The sequence below is a fragment of the Ovis canadensis genome, chromosome 23 (genome assembly GCF_042477335.2).
Source record: "Ovis canadensis isolate MfBH-ARS-UI-01 breed Bighorn chromosome 23, ARS-UI_OviCan_v2, whole genome shotgun sequence".
Classification (NCBI taxonomy): domain Eukaryota; kingdom Metazoa; phylum Chordata; class Mammalia; order Artiodactyla; family Bovidae; genus Ovis; species Ovis canadensis.
This window is the reverse complement of record NC_091267.1, coordinates 25,893,821-25,916,024: the sequence shown is the minus strand read 5'-3', so window position 1 is coordinate 25,916,024 and position 22,204 is coordinate 25,893,821. Positions and strand designations below refer to the sequence as shown.

The 22,204-nt window shown below is 44.9% G+C and overlaps 1 protein-coding gene and 1 non-coding gene across 5 annotated transcripts; both read left to right on the top strand.

Moving 5' to 3' along the window:
• Positions 1–1,518: 1,518 nt before the first annotated feature.
• On the top strand, positions 1,519–21,801 carry SERPINB8 (serpin family B member 8). Of its 4 annotated transcripts, XM_069569295.1 has the most exons (8): positions 1,685–2,025; positions 10,404–10,581; positions 12,891–13,028; positions 14,504–14,589; positions 15,269–15,386; positions 15,979–16,121; positions 17,698–17,850; positions 21,264–21,801. In XM_069569295.1, exons 4-8 carry the CDS (start codon positions 14,512–14,514, stop codon positions 21,666–21,668), a joined length of 897 nt encoding a protein of 298 aa, XP_069425396.1. In that variant the 5' UTR covers positions 1,685–2,025; positions 10,404–10,581; positions 12,891–13,028; positions 14,504–14,511; the 3' UTR covers positions 21,669–21,801. The 4 variants fall into 4 exon arrangements, with proteins under 4 accessions (XP_069425395.1, XP_069425398.1, XP_069425396.1 ...); XM_069569294.1 differs by lacking the exon at positions 14,504–14,589 and having other exon boundaries at positions 1,519–2,025; XM_069569296.1 differs by lacking the exon at positions 10,404–10,581 and having other exon boundaries at positions 1,860–2,025.
• TRNAK-UUU (transfer RNA lysine (anticodon UUU)) lies at positions 4,926–4,998 on the top strand. The gene has a single exon. It is a non-coding gene; the product is annotated as a tRNA-Lys (tRNA).
• Positions 21,802–22,204: the final 403 nt, after the last annotated feature.

The window sequence follows — 22,204 nt, the reverse complement described above, 5'->3', positions numbered from 1 at the left end:
TTTGCCTCTACCCATAGCACCTCACATTAAGTAACAACAAAAGAAATCCCTGTGTCTGTGTTTTGCTAAGTCACTTCAGTCGTGTCCGACTCTGTGCGACCCAACAGACGGCAGCCCACCAGGCTTCCCCGTCCCTGGGATTCTCCAGGCAAGAACACTGGAGTGGATTGCCATTGCCTTCTCCAATGCATGAAAGTGAAAAATGAAAGGGAAGTCGCTCAGTCCTGTCCGACTCTTAGCAACCCCATGGACTGCAGCCCACCAGGCTCCTCCGTCCATGGGATTTGCCAGGCAAGAGTACTGGAGTGGGGTGCCATTGCCTTCTCCCATGTTCTATCGCACTAAAAGTCCTTAGGCTTTAAGTATCACGTGGACTCAAAAGAAAAGTAGGTTAACAAGTGAACACGGAGCCTGGAAACCAAGCCAAGATAAAGGAAGACCAGAGTGACTCTGTCAGAAGCTGACAGTCTAAGAATATTCAACAAAATATTTTCCAAACAAACAAGAGGAAAAAGAATGATACTAGAAACTGCAGGTTAGTACGATGCATTCAGGCAGTCATTCGTTTAAAAAATGGTTACTAGACATCTATGCTGTATCAGTTGATATTTGGGGCATGAATACTATGCCTCTGAACACAGACGGATCCTGGTCCCCTGTCTCCCGGAGTCATGGAGCTTGCAAACTCAAGGGGGAAATAGACTCAAAGTGGATGCTAGTACAATGATTGCAAAATAAATTGCAGTCATCCTGGACACACATGTATGTGTGTGCACTCATCAGGCTTTTTCAATAATGAGGCTTAAAGTATTCCCTGATATTTGTTTTTCTCCTTTAGTGCAAACGTATATAGCCTGTCTTTTTAGAAGTGTCATAGACTTTAGAACAATAAATAATTATGGTCTGTTAATCTCCGTTTTTCCCCCAGGGAAAACAAAACTATTAACTAAAGAGCATATGGGCTTCCCTGGTGGCTCTGGTGGTAAAGAATCTGCCAGCCAATGCAGGAGATGCAAATCCAATCCCTGGACTGGAAAAATCCCCTGGAGAAGAAAATGGCAACCCACTCCAGTATTCTTGCCTGGGAAATCCCTTGGACAGAGGGACCTGGGGGGCTACAGTCCATGGGGTCACAAAGAGTCGGACAGGACTGAGCAACTGAACAACATGTTCAATAATATAGACATTTGTGTAGTGGCTAAAAACGAAACTAGACAGACTGGAATCTGGATTTTTAAAGTGCTCTTCCATAGGTTTACTAAACAAGGGTATTAAACAAGCTGGGCATGCGTGCTAAATCACTTCAGCTGTGTCTGTCTCTTTGTGACTCCATGGACTGTAGTCCACCAGGCTCTTCCATGGGAGTTCCCAGGCAAGAATACTGGAGTGAGGTGCCATTTCCTTCTCCAGGGGATCTTCCCAACCAAGGGATTGAACCCCGCAACTCATGTCTCCTGCATTGGCAGGGAAGTTCTTTATACCACTTAGCTCCATCTGCGGAGCCCTCTAAATAAGCTAAAGAAAAGTGAAAGTGAACTGCTCAGTCCTGTCCGACTCTTTGCGACTCCAAAGACTGTAGCCCCCAAGCTCCACCGTCCATGGGATTTTCCAGACAAGAATACTGGTGTGGGTTGCCATTTCCTTCTCCAGAATTTCCCAACCCAGGGATTGAACCCAGGTCTCCGGCACTGTAGGCAGACACTACCATCTGAGACACCAGGGAAGTCCTAAGACTAAGGCAAATTAACCCAGGAAAGCAAACCTAGGCCCTAACGGGCGAGGCCTTCTGCAAACACCCTCAGAGGACCAGGCGCTAGCCTCCGCCACCAATCTGTCTACTCTCTCGGGCCCGGGGAAGGGAGATACACGCGAGGCTCAGCCTCCGCCCACGATCCAGCCGCTGCACAGGCCGGGCCATCTCCCGGAGTTCTGAGTCACAGCCGGAAGCCTGGCCCGAACTCAAAGCGGACGTGAAGCATCCACCGACCTGGAAGAGCCGCCGCCGCAGCAGCAGGAATCTCCCAGGTACCCGGTCTCGGGGGCTCCCGAGCCCTCCGGATCCCCTGGCCGCTGCCTCTAGCCGGGAGCTCCAGCGGAGAGTTGTAGGGACGGCGGGAGGCCGGAGGCAAGGCGGGTCAGAACAGGGAGGTGGAGACGACCCGGGGAAGGCCCGCGGGGGTATCCCGGCAGGGCGGTATCCGCCGCACCTGCGGGATCCCGGCCCGCTTCCTTGGGGCCTCAAGGGTGACTCTCCAAGGACAGGACTCCGAGGCCCGAGGTCCGGAGGGCAGACCGCCCTGGGTCACAGGGTGGTCCCCGCAGTGGGGGCGACCCGGGCCTGCTGACTCCACTGCGCTGCGATTTGCCGGCAGGGAGGGTGCGGCCGGGAGCCCCGCCGCGGCTGCGGTTTCTGCAGGAGGACTGGCAGGAGCCCTCGCCGGGGGAGGAGGGGGTGAAGGGTGAGAGCGGGGAGGGAAGCTTGTAAGCTCTTTAATTACTATACTGAATTTCCATTAATAGTTTTGTTTTCCCGGGGCAAAAACGGTTAATAGACCACGATTATTATCAATTGTTCTAAAGTCTGTGATACTTCTAACAAGGTGGGGGAGGAGGGGGAGAAGGGAGGGGGCTGGGGCTGGGGAAGGGGGAGTAGGCGGGGGACGAGGGGGGTGGGGCGGGGCGCAGCGGGAGGTCTGTGGCGCCCACCGCAGCCTCGCCTGGAAAACTCCTGGTGAGTGAAACCTCCGCGGAGCTCAGGGAGGTGGCCGGGCCGCCAGCTTATTGGGTGTAACCAGCCCCGCTCCCCTCCCCTCCTCCACATTCTTCTCCGTGTTCCTCCTCCCCTATGTCCCTCCCTTCTTTATTTCTGTATTTCTTCCTCTTTTTTGTTTTTGTTTTTGTTTTTTTTTTCCTTTAACATCTGTTCATCTGTTCTTATTCATGGGCTCCTTTCTCTGTGTTCTGCTGTGCTTAGTCGCTCAGTCATGTCCGACTCCTTGCGACCCCATGGGGTCTACCCCGCCAGGCTCCTCTGTCCATGGGATTCTCCAGGCAGGAATGCTGGTGGGGTTGCCATGCCCTCCCTCCAGGGGATCTTGCCGACCCTGGCCTCCCATATTGCAGGCGGATTCTTTACCAGCTGAGCTACCAGGGAAGCCCTCTCTCTCACGTGAAACAAACAGCTTCCTCCCCGTCTCCCCATCCTCAGCAGTCACAGTGCGGATTGCACACTCCCCCATACCCCCAGCTCCCTGGTTCCTGCTCCCACTAACTCTGCTGAGGGATTTGAGGTCTGAACTGCCACCCCCCACGGCTCCCCGGTCCAGCCTGGGGTGCTACCTTCCTCTCCTCCATCCTCCCCACTTCTCTGGTCCCTCACTCATGTCCAGTTCTCCCAGGACATCAGGATTGCTGAGTCCCAGTCTCTAGGCTTTTCCTCTCACTATCAGTGAAAATTGGAAATTACCCAGAACAAAGTGGATTTTTTTCTTTCTTTTTTTCCTCTTAGGCCTCCACCTGTACATTCTAATTCCATCCATTTACCTAGAGGTTCCTGGAATGTGGATGCAGACTAAGGGCTGTCAATCTCTAGCTCTAGAGCTTCCTCTCCTCTTAAGTCCCCTCCCTTTGTTGACAAACACCCTAGGACTGTCTTTGTTACTGGAGCCCTGGAAATGGAATGTTCCACTCATCTCAAATGGAATGTAGCACCTTCCCCATTCCAAGCTGACTTGTAGGACTTCCTGTGGTTGGTGTGCCACCCTTTGGATGCATTAGCTAAGAGCCTCTGCCTGGCCAGCCTGGCAGTTCCATCTTCCACTCACTGTCTAGTGCAGATGTTTCCTCTGTGTTGGGCAGTCTCTAGTCAGTAGCAGGGGTCCCCAGTTTTTTTTTTTTTTTTTTTCTGCACCAAACCATGAGCCACAATCTTTTTCTAAAACTCATATAAAGCCTTTGTTTGAAAACAGTGCCTGGCTTCCTAGATCATAGCTCAAGTCCCAAACTCTCAGCCTGGTGTATGGGGTAGCCCCTTCCTGTCTCAGGCACTGTGCCTCCGGTAGGAAGCTGCAGTCACCTGCTCCCTGGGCCCCACACAGACCACGCGCTTCCTGTGCATTCTGTGCACCGGCTGGCCCTGACACTCACTGCCTTCCCGAGCTCCTGCCAGTCTTTAAGGACCAGCTTATTGCTCCCCTTCTCCTGGGCTTCTGAAGAGATTTCTTTCTGCTTTACTGTTAGCTTCCTTAGCACTTTGTTGTTTATCCTGGTACAGAGTACAAGGCCAGCTTGAAACCAGGCATTTACGCATGTGTATCTCCTCAAGGGTGGGAGCTCCCAGTTGTTGCAGAAACCAGTACTCCAGAAACCAAGCACCTCACTTGGAGAGTTGGAGAACTCAGGCTTATTACGCCGGTGGACCCAGAGGACTGAGGACACTCCAAGCTCTGAGCCCCAAACAAGGGATTACAAAGTTTTTATAGACAGACTATAGTGGGCAACACTAGCTGTTAACGGGCTGGTAAGGGGTTACCTGTGAGCGGGGACAGCAGTCAAGATAGGGAGGGGAATGCCTGACCTTTACAGGGAAAGGCAGGATTAAGCAAGTTTGCAGAGGCCGGACAGCTGAAAAGAGCAGGAGGAGGATGACTGAGATAAGCTCCAGTTCTTAGTATTTTAAGTCCCCACTTTCTGAGACTGCGTGACCTGTGTGATCCAGACTTTGCAAGGAGCAAGCTGAGTTACAGAGGCAGAAGGAGCAGGAAGTTACATAAAATTTTAACTTTTCCTCTTCATAGTCAGGAATTGTGGCCTTTGGTTTTTTTTTTTTTTTTTTTAATCCTCCAAAATCTTATAAGGAAAGTTCGACATAAACGCTTTTTGGAAAAATTCACTTTTGTATGTATGTATGGGTTGGATGTATGTATGCCTGGATAGCTCAGTCGGTAGAGCATCAGACTTTTAATCTGAGGGGCCAGGGTTCATGACCCTGTTTGGGCGTCTCTGTTTTTTGTGACCTCGTGGCGCAATGGCCTCTGACTCCAGAATTTTGGGCTTCCCTGGTGGCTCATATGGTAAATAATCTGTCTGCAATGCCAGAGACCCAGGTTCAATCCCTGGGTGAGGAAGATCCCCTGGAGAAGGGAAAGGCTACCCACTCCAGTATTCTGGCCTGGAGAATTCCAGGACTGTTTAGTCCATGGGCTCCAAAGGAGTCGGACACGACTGAGCAACTTTCTTCACTTCGTGGGTTGGAGGTGGGGGGTGGAGCAGGGGGGTGACAGGCATTCTGCACCAGGAGGAAATGATGCTGAATACAGTCAGTCCTCTACTCCATCAGAGGTTCTGCTTCCACAGAACCCACAAGAGACTACAAATATTTGGAAAAAAAAAAAAATCCAGGAAGTTCCCCAAAGCAAAACTTGAAGTTGCACCCTCTGGCAACTATTTACATAGCATTTTACATTGTGTGAGGGATTATAAATAATCTAGAGATTATTGAAAGTAGACCAGAGAATGTGTGTAGTTTATATGCAAATACTACCCCATTTCATAGAAGAGACTTAAGTGTCTTTGGATTTTGGTATCCACGGGGCTTGCGGAACCAGCCCCTCATGGATATTGAGAGACATCTCCTTGGAAGCAGAAGGCTTGCTTTTGTGGCTGAATCTTCTAGTTTCTTCTGAGACCTGAGGACAGTATTTAATTGTCCTGATGTTGTTCACCTGTAAAAGGAAAACAAGTTTAATGCCAATCCATTTTATTGGCTAGAAGTAAAATCTTTTCGCTGCTGTGAGCTGGGACACATCTGAGAGGTACACTTGTATGTGAGTGTGTACAAGGGTGTTTCACTGTTTGGGGGACATGATGATGGAAAATATTCAGCCGCTGACTAGCACCCTGATGTTGCAAAGGAATGGACATGAGGAGATGAGAGGAAGAAAGGGGAAATGTAGAAGAAACCCGAAATAGATGTTTACAATTAAGAGCAGTTGAAATGTAAAGAGGAAATTAATGTGATATTCCAGTTCATTCCTTTGCCTATGCAGATTGGACAACTACATACTCATAGACACACACAGACACGTGTGCAGACTCACTCACCAGCGTAAGCTTATGCCAGCCTCACCCTGGCTCCTGTGACACAAAGAATGTTGCTCACCATCCAGTTCTACGAGGATCAGGTGTCTAGCTGCTGCAGTCACTGGCTGCCAGTGCACCCTGAATAAAACTCGGAATGAAGAACAGGATAAGCCACTCTGTACTTCGGGAAAACGGGCTCCTTAGAGATTTCACTGGAAAAAAATTAATAAGCCGAGATTCTTGCATCTTCCCCTACATCACAAAGCACTAAAAACACTAGCTGTGCCCTCTGGTCCTCGTGACTAGCAGTGACCTTTTACTGAGCTGAATGGCTGACTGCAGGCATTCTGTAGCCCAAATCGTGCTTTTCTGCCTGCCCCCTCGGAGCTATGTCAGAGAGCTTATCTCCCTTACTATAGTCCTCAGTGAGATCCTGAGTAAAACTTAACCACAACTTAATGTCATGCTGTGCATTTTCAGTCCACAGTCCAAAGCTTCTATGCTCCTGTAAAATCCAATCCAAATTTATTCCTGTGTTTCATCTCCAGGTACCCAACTCTCTCCTTCTTTGAATCTCTTTGGTGCCATTTTCTGATAGGTGCAGTGCTATCAAGTTTCAATATCCCTCTTGGCCGGTAGAGAATCCGCCTGCAATGCGGGAGACCCCGGTTCGATCCCTAGGTTGGAAAGATCTCCTGGAGAAGGGAATGGCTACCCTCTCCAGTATTCTTGTCTGGAGAATTCCATGGACAGAGGAGCTTGGTGGGTACAGTCCATGGGGTCACAAAGAGTCTGACATGACTGAGTGAATAACAGTTTCCTGCCTCCTAAGTTTTTATTTTCTGACCAGAAGTGGCAAGGAGGCAGGCTGGGTCCTGCTCTTTGTTGAGACTTGCCCATTGCAGGTACATCAGCCTTCCAACTCCGGCAGCCCTCGTGTTGGAACCTAGCAGCTGAAGAGTCTGGAGAGACTTACTGAAGTGAGGGCAGAATAAAACAACATTTTGTCCCTCTATTAAGTGTATTAACTATAGAGCACTGTTGTATTTTCTTGGATGACGTTTTAATACTTTTTTCCCGCCAAACTTTAAGGAATCTGTACTGGATGGGACAGTTTTATACTTACCCGGTGAATGTCAGACTTTTTTTTTCCCCCAACCATGCTTTTGTTTCTTTTAAGCCAAAGACATCTTCTCTTGAAAAAATTTCTTAGAAGCTTCAAAGGAACCATTCAACAGTGAGGAGGCTCTGGTTGAAATGTTGCCCTTCCCCCCACCCCCTTCACTTTCCCCTTCTGTCTGACCCCCTCCAAAGCTTAATGAGATTCACTTTCAAGATGGCTTTAGTAAGCCCGGTCAGTCCACCAGGAGACTGAAAGATGCTTATAAAAATGAACAAACGTGTGATGACCCTTATCTCTAGGTAGAGCTTCCAGTACTTTTGGTTTTGCTTGTTTGCTAGTTTTTCAAACTGGAACATATTGTTCTTGCATCACCTTAAATTTTTTGAGTTAAAAAGATACATATACATTTTTTAAAAAGATCACATAATAGAAAAGATGAGCTTATAGGATTATGGGTAATTATTTGTCCTTTTATTTTTCAAAGTGCTCTCAACTGTAAGAGCAAAGAGACTCAGGGAAACTGAGATGAGTTGATGAGTTTTATTAATTTACTGACTAGGAGTCCAGGTTTTGAGAAGGTTTAATAGAAATAAATGCACATTTTATAATTTTTTTCTAAAATTATAATAATAAGCTGCAAAAACTTATCACAACTGGCAGAAAGGTGCCTGCTGACATTTTTCTTGCCCTGTCCCATGGAGACCATCTTCCTTGATGATTATATTTTAAAGAGCTGGCTTCTAGGGGCTTGAGAAAGAGTGTCTGGGGTTGTAAAATAAGAAAGAGTTTTTTCAAAATGTTTAGCTGCCAAGAAGCAGAGAAAAAACTTACGATGACCAACTGCCTAAAGTAAGTTCTTTAAGGAAAGGGAGGTCAGGGATCAGAGGTAGGAAGAAACTTGTCTGCAGTTTAGTTAAGCTGGGGGAAGGTCAAGGCTGGATCTATAATGAGTGCCTGATTCAATCTGTCCACCTGATGACTTGAGATTTGGGCTTCGTATCCCATCTGCATTCCCGGGGGCCCATTTCACAGGTCTCAGTCCAGTTTCAACAACACCAGTGGAAAATGATGTGTATATATATATATATTTTTTTTTTTTAGTCTCTCGGATTTAAAGTCCTTTTTGTGTTTTTCTAGGAACTTGCATTTTAGGGCAGGCTGTCCCAAACCAACCCCACAAATCTGTTGAAATCCATCCAGCTGTTTTCTTTTTCTAAAAATTTTGACTGCATCCCATAGCATATGGACCTTAGATCTGAGACCAGGGACCAAACGCACACCTGTTGTATTGGAAGATGGAGTCTTAACCACTGGACCACCAGGAAAGTCTGTTTCTGGCTGTTTCCATGTGACATAATATGGGATTGGAAATAGGATGGAGGGGAGGGGGGCTTTTCAAAGCCCATGAACTGAGCAAGATGATTAACTCAATCCTCTGTGCCTGTGATTAAAACCAACAGAGAAACAACAATAACAACAGAGTTTGGGGGTTGGGGGCAAAGAAAAAACATGTTTACAAATAGTTTTAATGAGGGAAAAATTGCTCTAATGATGAATAAAAAGGAACAGAATACTACAATTGTAGGGATATTATATATGCAACTATGCCAAAGCCTTTGACTGTGCAGACCACAACAAACTCTGAAAAATTCTTAAAGAGATGGGAATACCAGACCACCTGACCTGCCTCTTTAGAAATTTTTATGCAGGTCAGGAATATCATGCGGATGACACCACCCTTATGTCAGAAAGCAAATAAGAACTAAACAGCCTCTTGATGAAAGTGGAAGAGGAGAGTGAAAAAGCTGGCTTAAAACTCAACATTCAGAAAGCTAAGATCGTGGCATCTGGTCCCATCACGTAATGGAAAATAGATGGGAAACAATGGAAACAGTGGCAGACTTCATTTTGGGGGGCTCCAAAATCACTATAGATGGTGACTACAGCCATGAAATCAAAAGATGCTTGCTCCTTGGAAGAAAAGCTATGACCAACCTAGACAGCATATTAAAAAGCAGAGATTACTTTGCCAACAAAGGGCCATCTAGTCAAAGCTATGGTTTTTCCAGTAGTCGTGTATGGATGTGAGAATTGGACTATAAAGAAAGCTGAGCGCAGAAGAATTGAACTGTGGTGTTGGAGAAGACCCTTGAGAGTCCCTTGGACTGCAAGGAGATCCAACCAGTCCATCCTAAGGGAAATCAGTCCTAAATATTCATTGGAAGGACTGATGCTGAAGCTGAAACTCCAATACTCTGGCCACCTGATGCAAAGAACTGACTCATTGGAAAAGACCCTGATGCTGGGAAAGATTGAAGGAAGGAGGAGAAGGGGCCAACAGAGGATGAGATGGTTGGATGGCATCACCTACTCTATGAACGTGAGTTTGAATAAAGCCCGGGGATTGGTGATGGACAGGGAAGCCTGGTGTGCTGCAGTCCATGGGGTCTCAAAGAATTGGACAAGACTGAGCAACTGAACTGAACTATATATGCAACTATGTAAGAAGATGTATGACATTTTTATTTATACAAAATTGTTAATAACTCATAGAACGTTACTTAAAGATTATGCCAGAGACACAAAACTGAGGGAGAGGATCAGCAATAGGGGGTTTATCTTACACTTCTGGAGGTCAAAGGTCTATAAGAGGTTGGCAGAGCTACTTTTTTTCTCTGGAGGCTCTAGGGCAGAGTCCAGTTCCTTGCATTTTGCAGCTCCTAGAGGCTGCCGGCATTCTTTGGTTTCTGACCCCAAGTCATCCTGATCTTTGCTTCCATCCTCATATCTCCTTTTCTTCCTCTGACCCGCCTGCTTTTTTTTTTTTTTTAATATTGATTTATTTGGCTGTGAATAAATCACAGTTTAGGCACGTGGGATCTTGTTCTCTGACCCGGGATTGAACTTGAACCCCCTGCATTGGCGGCACAGAGCTTAACCACTGGACCACCAGGGAAGTCCCTTGCAGTCCTGTTATAAGAAGCCTGTGACTACACTGAGCTCACCCGGTAATCCAGGTGACGCTCTCCATCGTAAGATCCTTAATTCAGACTCAAGCACAGGTTCCTGGGATTCCAAGCGCATGTTTGAGGGTGCAGCTACTTTGCTGACCACACCCAGCGTCCGCAGATGGGGCACGAATGAGCAGGTGACTAGTGGAGGGCGTGGCTGACGTGCCTGTGTTTGGCTTTTGATACAGACCTCCACTGATGGATGCTCTCTGCAAAGCAAATGGCACTTTTGCCATCAATTTACTAAAAATGTTGGGTGAAGAGGACCACTCGCGAAACGTGTTCTTCTCTCCGCTGAGCCTCTCCTCCGTCCTGACCATGGTCTTAATGGGGGCCAAGGGGAACACGGCGGCCCAGATGTCCCAGGTATGTGGGCTTCCTCTGCTTTCACGGGGCTGCTCTGTTCCTGCCTCACACCCGCTGATGGACCCCAGTGAGGCTGGGAGGGGCACTGGACTGATGGAAAGAATGCAGACCTGAAAGTGGAAAGAACTGTGTGAGAGACATCTCCTGCCAGTGTTCATGGGAGACGCTGAGTGCTCTTTGCTGCATCTTTGATGAGCAAGGGAAACTACAGTTCTGTTCCACAAAAAAGCCAAATATTTCAACTTCGTTCAATTTTAAACTTTTGCTAATGTTATATTTCAAATGGAAATGCAACTGTGTAAATGAACTTTTTGTTTAATGCGTTGTTTCTAGTATAAGGTTATACATAAGTGGAAAAAGTGTGGCACAAATGGGGACTTCTGGAATTTTTAAGATATAATCTATCTATATATATTAGATTATAATATATATATAATATATAGAGAGAGCTCAGCCATATATATATATGTATATGTAATCAATCAATCAATATATAATCTGATTGACCTGATATGCTTTATATATGATCTTAGCTATCAATGAAGGGGGCTTTCCAGGTGGCTCAGTGGGTAAAGAATCAGCCTGCCAAGGCAGGAGATGTAGGAGACCGGGTTCAATCCCTGGGTCAGGAAGATCCCCTGGAGAAGGAAATGGCAACCCACTCCAATATTCTTGCCTTAGGAATCCCAGGGACAAGGGAGCCTGGTGGGCTAGAGTCCACGGGGTCGCAAAGAGTTGGAGACGACTGAAGTGACTGAGAACACACGCATGCACCATGGAGGTAGTGGCTGTTGCTTTAGGGAAGTAGACTCCCTGGTGAAAGTGTCCCAGAAAACTGTCATATACACATATTTCCATATCAGGGTGCACGGACCCTCCTCAGAATCAGTCCCCAGCCACAGTTGAGTCCCTGGTGGCTGTTTCTTTCAGCTCCCTGGAGGAGGGGGGCTTTGGGCTGGTGTTGTTGGGAGATAAGAGAACAGCCTTAATTCTCACTCTTATTTGACATTTAAATCCTGTCTAGACTGGAGGACTTCTGTGGAATTCCCAATGAAACATTCCCATGTCTATTTCTGCTCATTCTTGTATCCTAGTTCAGTTTAGTTCAGTTCAGTCGCTCAGTCGTGTCTGACTCTTTGCGACCCCATGAATCGCAGCACTCCAGGCCTCCCTGTCCATCACCAACTCCCCGAGTTCACTCAGACTCATCCATCCAGCCATCTCATCCTCTGTCGTCCCCTTCTCCTCCTGCCCCCAATCCCTCCCAGCATCAGAGTCTTTTCCAATGAGTCAACTCTTCTCATGAGGTGGCCAAAGTACTGGAGTTTCAACCTCAGCATCAGTCCTTCCAAAGAAATCCCACAGCAAATCTCCTTCAGAATAGACTGATTGGATCTCCTTGCAGTCCAAGGTACTCTCAAGAGTCTTCTCCAACACCACAGTTCAAAAGCATCAATTCTTCAGCGCTCAGCTTTCTTCACAGTCCAACTCTCACATCCATACCTGACCACTGGAAAAACCATAGCCTTGACTAGACGGACCTTAGTCAGCAAAGTAATGTCTCTGCTTTTGAATATGCTATCTAGGTTGGTCATAACTTTTCTTCCAAGGAGTAAGCGTCTTTTAATTTCACGGCTACAGTCACCATCTGCAGTGATTTTGTATCCTAGAGGTTATTCCATATCCCTGTTTGTTCTATTCAGTCTCCCTCCTGAGTGCTTCCTTCCTGGCATTAGATAAACCTGCTAGAGTAGGTCTGTCCACTTGGGGGCGATTCGACATCCCCGGGACAGTTGACAAGGTCTGGACTGTGTTGGTTGTCATCCCTGAGAGGTGCTGCTGACATCTAGTGGACATAGCCCAGAAATGCAGCTAAATATTCTAGTGTGTGCCAGACAGCCTCACAGCGAAGTGGTGGTGGTGGTTTAGTTGCAAAGTTGGGTCCAACTCTTGAGACCCCATGGACTGTAGCCCACCTTGGGATTTCTGACCATGGGATTTCCCGGGCAACAATACTGGAGTGGGCTGCCATTTCCTGCTCCAGGGGATCTTCCCAATCCGGGGATCAAACCCACCTCTCCTAGGTTTTCTGCATTGGCAGGCGTATTCTTTACCACTGAGCCCTGAGGTTTGTGGCCCCAAAAGTCTATATTTCCAGGTTGAGAAACTCTGTGCTAGATGGTCAAACCATCTAGGATGGTTTAAAATAGGATCCTTTGTTATTTTCAGCGCAGAAATTTGTTTGGGAAGAGCTCTTCGAGGGAGAAAATGGCATGTTAAAAGTCAGTGTTCTTGTCTTCTATCACCAGGCACTTTGTCTGAATGAAGGTGGAGATGTCCACCGAGGTTTCCAGTCACTCCTCAGGGAAGTCAGCACGTCCGGCCCACAGTGCCTGCTCAGAACTGCCAACAGGCTCTTTGGGGAAAAGACATGTGATTTCCTGCCAGTAAGTAATGCTCCCATATCGATGAAAAAAGACACTGAAAATAAAACAGAAATTATGGAAGAGCAGAAATAAAGTATAGTTGTGCTGCCTTAAAAATGTGCTTAGAATTATACTTCTGTATTTGAGAATTTTATGATTACTTCTGAACTGTGTCCTTTAAAAAATGACTGTTTCTGATATATCATACTCCCAGATGTCAATTTCAATTTGTTCATCTTCCTGCACCCACACCTGTCTTTCCCCCACCCCCATCTCAATGACCACAACCCCTAACCCTTGTCTCATCTTTACTGGGCACTTTCTGTGGAGCTGACCATGCACAGTCTCTTAAATTTGTCCTCTCTTCTGAATCACTATCATCATTGCCTGTGTCCAGGTTCTCACACCTTCTACACTGTTATTTTAATTGTTTTCTATCTGATCTCTCTTAAGTCCAACCTGGTCCTTGCACACCACTGATAGAATCAATTCAGTTCAGTTGCTCAGTTGTGGCCGACGCTTTGCGACCCCATGGACTGCAGCACACCAGGTCTCCCTGTCCATTACCAACTCCCGGAGTTTACTCAAGCTCATGTCCAATGAGTCAGTGATGCTATCCTACCATCTCATCCTCTATCGTCCCCTTCTCCTCCCACCTTCAATCTTTCCCAGAATCAGGGTCTTTTCCAATGATTCAGTTCTTCGCATCAGGTGGCCAAAGTATTGGAGTTTCAACTTTAGCATCAGTCCTTCCAATGAATATTCAGGACTGATCTCCTTTAGATGGACTGGTTGGGTCTCCTTGCAGTCCCAGGGACTCTCAAGAGTCTTCTCCAACACCGCAGTTCAAAAGCATCAATTCTTCGGTACTCAGCTTTCTTTATAGTCCAATTCTCAAGTCCATACATGACTACTGGAAAAACCATGGCTTTGACTAGATGGACCTTTGTTGGTAAATGATAGAATAGTCTTTCTAAAATTAAAATCTGTTCCTAAAAAATAAGATTTTGAATCTGAGTATTTCCTATTTACTGCAGTGTATAATTCCAAAGGTCCCTAGTCCAGTAAGAGTCTGCCATTATTCAATAAGTGAGATCCAAAAAATTGTGCTCTACAGTAAACAGAAGGATGTTATTTTAAGATTAATGAAATGATCAGGGTAAGTCTGGCCATCTTAGCAGTCGGCAGTTCCAAGGATTATTATGTAAGACTCAAATATAACCTTGTCCTGGCTGCAGTTGGGTGCTACCCAGTGCGGACTGCCTGCTCTGGGGTTCAGTATCCTTGGAGATGATTCTGAGTCCTTTAGCTAGTTAGATTTTCTAGGATAAGTACTTGTGATTCCAGGAATCTCCTGGTTAATGGATGTTCATTTTTGCATATCAGCCAGATTTTTGAATATTGTAATTGGGGAATACTGAGGACACAGAGGATCATTCTCCACTTTTCATGGTCGCTTGGGTTCTTCTTCTCTCTGCATCTCCTTTCCTCCATAGAAACTAGAATGTTTGAGGACAGGAGATGGGCGGAGGATGGGAGCCAATTGCCAGGCACATTATATCAGAAAACAAGTTTTCGTGAGGTGAGTTACCTGTGGATTTTAATGTGTTGCATGTAATGCCCTTCCTGATTTGACCCCAATTTACATTTCATGGCTTATCCCTTGCTCATTTTTTCCCTAATTCCCTACACACACACACACACACACACACACACACACACACACACACACACACACACACACAATGATTCCACTCCTGGAAGACCTGGAAGATTTTTTGATAGTCTAGTTCAAGCCTTCCAATCATTCCATAAGGATGTTTTGGACACTCTGGTCTGTTCTGGTCATACAGAAATGAGTAAAACATGGTTAGACCACGTAGTGGAGGAGATAAAAATCAAATAGAAGGTCAACATGGAGTTGAAGTGTTTGACAGGAAAGTTCGTAGGCTGTTTTGTGCATAGCTGCCACTGTCCATATTCTCAAAACATCTTGTAGCTCTCTGTATATATATATTTCTCTCTCCGCAGACTGTGAGCCATCTCAGGTCCAAAGTCTTGTCTTTACCCTGGTGTCCTGCACCTGGCACAGTGCCAGTGGTCTGTACATTTTGATTAATTACACAAATGAGTTTTAAAGTACAGGGTGCCCTGTATAAGCATTTATGCCAGAAACATGTTAAGAAAAAAAAATGTTTTCACACTTTTAGGGGAATTTTGCCAAGTAGAATATGGCCACACTTGGTATTCTGCATTTGTAGGCTTTTAAAGAATCCTGCCAGAAGTTCTATCAGGCTGACCTGGAGGAGTTGTCCTTTGCTGAAGACACTGAAGAATGCAGGAAACACATAAACGACTGGGTGATGGAGAAGACGGAAGGTGAGCGGTTTTCATTTCGGGAAAGGTGGTGTTATCAGGGAGACAGAGCCAAGACTGCCCAGATGCGACCTCCGCAGTGTGACCACTCTGATGCTGTTTCCAGTAGCCTATATGTATGCTTGCTGGGTTTTGAAGCAGGTAACGCCATTCTGACATGGACTGGAGCCCTCCAGGCTTCTCTGTCCATGGGATTCTCCAGGCAAGCATACTGGAGTGAGTAGCCATTCCCTTCTCCTGCGGAATCTTCCAACCCAGGGATTGAACCTGGATCTCCTGCAGTGTGGGCAGATTCTTTAATGTCTGAGCCATCAGGGAAGCCCCAGTGCCAATCTGGTATTTTTCTTGGGCTTATGAAGTGGTGATTTCTGAAAAATGCTTAAACCTAGTGTTAGTCTCTGCTTCAAGACTGTTGTTTAAAGACAAATACTACACTGCGTGTGTGCCCCACATGAAACACCATCCCCCTGAATCCTCAGGCAGCCAGAACGGCAGAATTCCAGCCTTTTTTCAATATCGAGAGAGAGAACTTTTTTTGTAAAAGAAATGTTTATTCTCCCCCAATAGCAGTAACTTTCTCTCATATTCTTTACAGGTAAGATATCAGAGATACTAGGGTCTGGGACAGTCGGTCCTCTGACTAAGCTGGTCCTGGTGAATGCCATCTATTTCAAAGGCAAGTGGAATGAGCAATTTAACAGAAAGCACACAAGGGGGATGCCCTTTAAGACTAACCAGGTAGGAAAACATTTTGCAGACGTATTGCTACTTTCTGAAGATTGTGAAGGAATGGAAAAAATAATTTATTTTACCCTTTCTTGATTCTTAATTTATTTCTGAATGAATTTCATGTCCCCTGTATATTTCTTATTGGAATGGGAAAGAGAAATACCAAAATAATTGTTATATTGATCTTTTTCCTTGGTCAAATTGATCTGTCTCTGGTTATGTTATTTGGATTGAAAGAAAATTTCTTCTAAGCCTTGGAGTTACTTTTGTATTATCCTATCACTGAGTGTATTTAGACTTTTTCTCGCACTTGTCAACGACAACTATGACTATTGCCTTAGAATTCATGCTGTACAATTCGGAATACAAGAAAAAAAAAGTGTTAGCAAATGTTCAAGACAGCTTTGTTTCTACTTATTTTTGGATCTTTTTTTAAAAAATAAAAAATTTTACATACTTAAGATGTACAAGATGAGGATTTGCAATACACAGTGAAATGATTACTGCAGTGAAGCTAATTAAAATATCTTTTGCTCACATAGTTGCCATGTATTTTCTTGATGACAGCACCTGAAATCTACCTTGTTAGCAAATATCCAGCATTCCATATTATTATATTATTGTTATATTAATTATATTATTATTAATCCATGATTAACGATAGTCATCATGCTGTGTGTTTGATTTTTAGACTTCTATGCCTAACTTTAAAAAACTTATTTCCATTCACTTTTGAATATGATAATGGCTGAGGTCAATAACTCTCAGCTTGGAATTTGACCTCTATCCACTTGGTAATAGCATATTGCACAAAAATTTACATGCCCAGAAAACATTTGTTGCAGTCTTTAAAAATGGTGGACTCTGGACATCTCATCAAGGTTTTTCTCCAAGAAAAGCAAGGCCATAGCACCAATTATATAATTGAGCAACTTTTCAGAGTAAAAGTGTAACTCCCTCTGGCCTATATACCTTTTCTAAATAAATCTTCCAGTGCAAAGACTTGAATATTAGTTCATTTTCCTCTTAACTTCGAGAAATAATTTTTAATTAAAAGGTCCCTGTGAGTGCTACTCTACTTATCTTTTAAAAAGAGAAAAAAGCACAATTTCTTCTGAGAATAATATAGAGAGTTTTATGTATCTATTCATCAATTTTTTCTCTCCCACATGGTAGTACTTAATCTGCTGGGACAATGGAATGTTATTACTCAACACTACTATGTACTAATGAAGATTTTGCATCAATCAGCATAAATGCACAGAAATAATAATTATATGTACCTATATATTATGTTCCGTGGGCTTCCCTGGTAAAAAATCCACCTGCAATGCAGGAGACATGGGACTGACCTCTGGGTCAGGAATATCTCTTGGAGAAGGAAATGGCAACCCACTCTAATATTCTTGCCTGGAGAATCCCATGGACAGAGGAGCCTGGTGGGCTACAGTCCATGGGGTTGTAAAGAGTCAGATATGACTTAGTGACTGAATGACCACAAGGGTTCTGTGAATTAGATATACCAGTTCTTAGTACCCAGTGCTCATATTTCAGTGATTTGATTTTAGTTTCATATTTTTATCAGGAGAAGAAGACAGTACAGATGATGTTCAAGCAAGCCAAGTTTAAAATGGGGCACGTGGAGGAGGTGCCTGCCCAGGTCCTGGAGCTGCCCTACGTGGGGGCTGAGCTGAGCATGCTCATCCTTCTGCCTGATGAGAACACGGATCTTGCTGTGGTAAGCCCTTGATGCTGAGTCTGAGTGTCTATGGATCCAGCCTGCGCGTGTTTTTTTTAAAACTTTTTATTCTGTATTGGGATATAGCTGATTAACAATGCTTTAATAATTTCAGGTGAACAGTGAAGGGACTCAGCCATATATGTATATATATGCATGCATCCATTCTCCCCCAACCTCCCCTCCCATCCAGCTGCCATGTACCATTGTGCAGAATTCCCTGTGCTCTACATTAGGTCCTTGCTGGCTATCCGTTTTAAATGTTAGCAGTGTTTACATGTCCACCCCAATCTCTCGAACTATCTCTTCCCCTCGTCCTTCCCTGTGGCAATCCTAAGTAGTCTGAGCTCATTTTTAAAAGTGCATCCACTGGATTGCATTTGAGGCATTTCTAGTTTAGGGTTGTGCTAAGTGAGTGAGTGAGTGATAGTCGCTCAGTTGTGTCCAACTCTTCGATGGACTGTAGCCTGCCTGGCTCCTCTGTCTGTGAAATTCTCCAGGCAGGAATACTGGAGTGAGTTGCCATTTCTTTCTCCAGAGGGTTGTTCTAAGGAGTGCTAAATGAACACCACTGCATCACTTTTGGCGAACATGTGTGTGCATTTCCGTTGAGTGTACAACTAGGAGTGGAATTGCTGGAATAAACAAATTCTGGTGAAGCCTAGAAGAAGAGAGTTCCCCAAATAAGAACATTATTATTTATTCTGAAGGGAAGGTCTAGTTGAGAGCCCAGTAATTATTAAACAAAATAATAGGAAAAAGATAAAGATGGCTCTGAGCAGTGTTCCTCAAACATTAATGTGCATGTTAATCTAATGGGATCCTGTTAAAATGCAGATTCTGATTTAGGGGGATTATGGCCTGAGATTTTGCATTTCTGACAAGATTCCAAGTGATATAGATTCTGTTGGTCATAAACCCAATTTTGAGGATCAAGAGTCTAAAGTACAGGTGAGGAATTTTTCTTAGACCGGAGGAAAAGGACATTTTCCTATGACAGGAAAAGAGAGTTCAGGTTGGGGGAAAGTAAATTTATAAGGTGGGAGGTGCAGGAGTGACAGCATGCTGGTTATCTGGCTCCTGAGGTGTCGGGGAAGCCCTCATTTATAATGTTTGCTGATTTCTGTGGTGTAAATACCTGCATCACGGCCAAGTTTAGGCTCCCAAGGGTTTAACAGTTGACTTTTGCAGAAGATGCAAGCTAGCTCCAGCATACCGGTGCACGCCTCCCTACCCCTGTGAGGATAGGGCCTGATTTCCTTGGCTTCTCTATTGAATCAGGAACCTCCTGGCATAAGGCAAGGAAGAGATCTGTCATGGCAACTTTAAGAAAATGAGATGCAGACATAGAGAAGAGACCTGTGGACGCAGCGGGGGTAGGAGAGGGTGGGATGAACTGAGAGAGTAGCATGGACACATGCACGTTTCGACAGGTAAAGCGGGTAAAGTAGGTAGCCACTGGGAATTTGCTCTATGATGCAGGGAGCTCAAATTGGTGCTCTGTGACACCCTACAGGGTTGGGACAGGGTGGGAGGTGGGAGGGAGGTTCAATAGGGAGGGACATATATATATATACACATACGTGTGGCTGATTCATGTTGATGAATGGCAGAAACCAGGGCTACATTATAAGGCAATTATCCTCTAGTTAAAAATAAACTAATAAAAAATAGATGATATTTATATAATATGAGGTATTTATCATTGCTATAATGGCAATTATATTTCAATATATAAATGTATGACACTGACATGTACATGTCAAATTTACACAATGTTTTATATCACATATATTTCAATTTTTTCAAAAGCTTCCCACCCCCCCAAAAAAAGAAAATTAGGAGAGTCTAGGAACAGAACTGACATCCAAACATCTGCCACTGAAGAGGAGTTCTCACTTGGACTTCTGCTGGTGGGGGGGAAGATGCTCCTCTGTATATTTTCCTTGTTAATAAATGAGAATATAAGCTGGATCTGGGAGGGTTCGAAGCTACCCCCAGAACAGACAGAGGGCAAGCAAGGATGCCAGAAGCAACAGTCCTGTGGAATTTCCCATCCTGCCCTCCTACCCTAGAATCATGGAGTTCTCCCTTTTTCATTCAGCCAAGTTCTGAGTCATGCTTTTTTCTCTTTGGTCAACAGTTTCTCAAACTCATGGTACTGTATTGCATTTGATGTTGTTCAGTTGCTAAGTCATGTATAACTCTTGCAGCCCCATGAACTGCAGCATGCCAGGCTTCCCTGCCCTTCATTATCTCCTTGAGTTTGCTAAAACTCATGTCCATTGAGTTAGTGATGCCATCCAACCATCTCATCCTCTGTAGCCCCCTTATCCTCTTGCCCTCAATTTTTCCCTGCATTAGGGTCTTTGCAGTGAGTCAGCTCTTCCAATCAGGTGGCCAAAGTATTGGAGCTTCCACTTCAGCATCAGTCCTGCCAATGAATATTCAGGGTTAGTTTCCTCTAGGATTGACTGGTTTGATCTCCTTGCAGTCCAAGGGACTCTTAAGAGTCTTCTCCAACACCACAGTTCAAAAGTGTCAGTTCTTTGGCACTCAGCCTTCTTAATGGTCCAGCTCACACATCCATACATGACTACTGGAAAAGCCATAGCTTTGATTGTACGTAGTTTGCTGGCAAAGTGATGTCTCTGCTTTTTAAAACACTGTCTAGGTTGGTCATAGCTCTTCGTCCAAGGAGCAAGCGTCTTAATTTCGTGATTGTAGTCACTGTCCATATTGATTCTGGAGCCCAGAAAAATGAAATCTGACACTGTTTCCCCATCTATTTGCCGTGAAATGATGACTGGATGCCATGATCATAGTTTTTGAATGCTGAGTTTTAAGCCAGCTTTTTCACTCTGCTTTTTCACCTTCATCAAGAGGCTCTTTAGTTCCTCTTCACTTTCTGTCATTAAAGTGGTATCATCTACATAAATACAATAAATTGATTATGAGAATTTCCTAAACTAAAAAAACAACTTGACATTAATTTGGTCCAGATAGTTCAAAATAAAACCCTATCTTTGTCTCAGGTGTTTCCTAGCTGTTGCTCTCTTGTATCCATAAAACAGGGAAAATGAAAGAAATAGAGGGAAAATCTTGGTGTGTTTATAAGAGGAAATATCCTGTAGATTATCCTGGAACAGAACTCAGTATCAAGTCACAGGTCATGAGGGGGAGGGGTTAATGAGCCAATAGGTGGGTGCTGCTGCTGCTGCTGCTGCTGTTAAGTCGCTTCAGTTGTGTCCGACTCTGTGTGACCCCATAGATGGCAGCCCACCAGGCTCCCCCGTCCCTGGGATTCTCCAGGCAAGAACACTGGAGTGGGTTGCCGTTTCCTTCTCCAATAGGTGGGTGGGTACCAGGCTATTATCGTCTAGCTTTTAAGACTTAACTCTTCATTATTTCAGGTGGAAAAAGCACTTACATATGAGAAGTTCAGAACCTGGACAAGCCCAGAAAAGCTGACTGAGGAGAAAGTTCAAGTTTTTCTTCCTAGATTAAAGCTGGAGGCGAGTTATGACTTGGAAGCTTTTCTTCGACGTTTAGGAATGACTGATGCTTTCGAGGAAGCCAAGGCAGACTTTTCTGGAATGTCAGCTAAGAAGAACGTGCCCATGTCCAAGGTTGCACACAAGTGCTTCGTGGAGGTCAACGAGGAGGGCACAGAGGCAGCCGGGGCCACTGCCGTGGTCAGGAACTCCCGGTGCTGCAGAATGGAACCGAAATTTTGTGCAGACCACCCTTTCCTCTTCTTCATCAGGCACCGGGAAACCAACAGCATTTTGTTCTGTGGCAGGTTCTCTTCTCCGTAGAAGGTGCAATTGCTGTACTTCTCTCTTCTCGCTTCTACACACTCTGCCTTACTCTAAATTCCGGTGGCCAGACTGATGCAGTGGTTTGACTGCTGAAATAAAATGCGATTATGGGTAACAGATCTCCCCCTCATAGAGTTGTTGAGAGGATTTAATGGGTTGATAAAGAGCGTGGGGGCTTCTCTGGTGGTTCTGATGGTAAAGAATCCACCTACAATGCAGGAGACCCAGGTTTGATCCCTGGATGGGAAAGATCCCCTGGAGAAAGGAATGGGAATCCACTCCAGTATTCTTGCCTGGACAATTCCATGGACAGAGGAGCCTGGTGGGTTACAGTCTCGGGTCGTAAAGAATCAGACACTACTGTGACTGCCACTTATATACTTTTAGAGTAGCATATGATATCATTATTGGACAAGAGTTAATTGCATTTTTATGTACCTAAGAAACAACAGTTAGAAAATGTAATTACTTTTGCACTAAAAATATAATGTTCTCAGGAATAATGATTAACAAAAGCTAAGTAAGACTGTTAG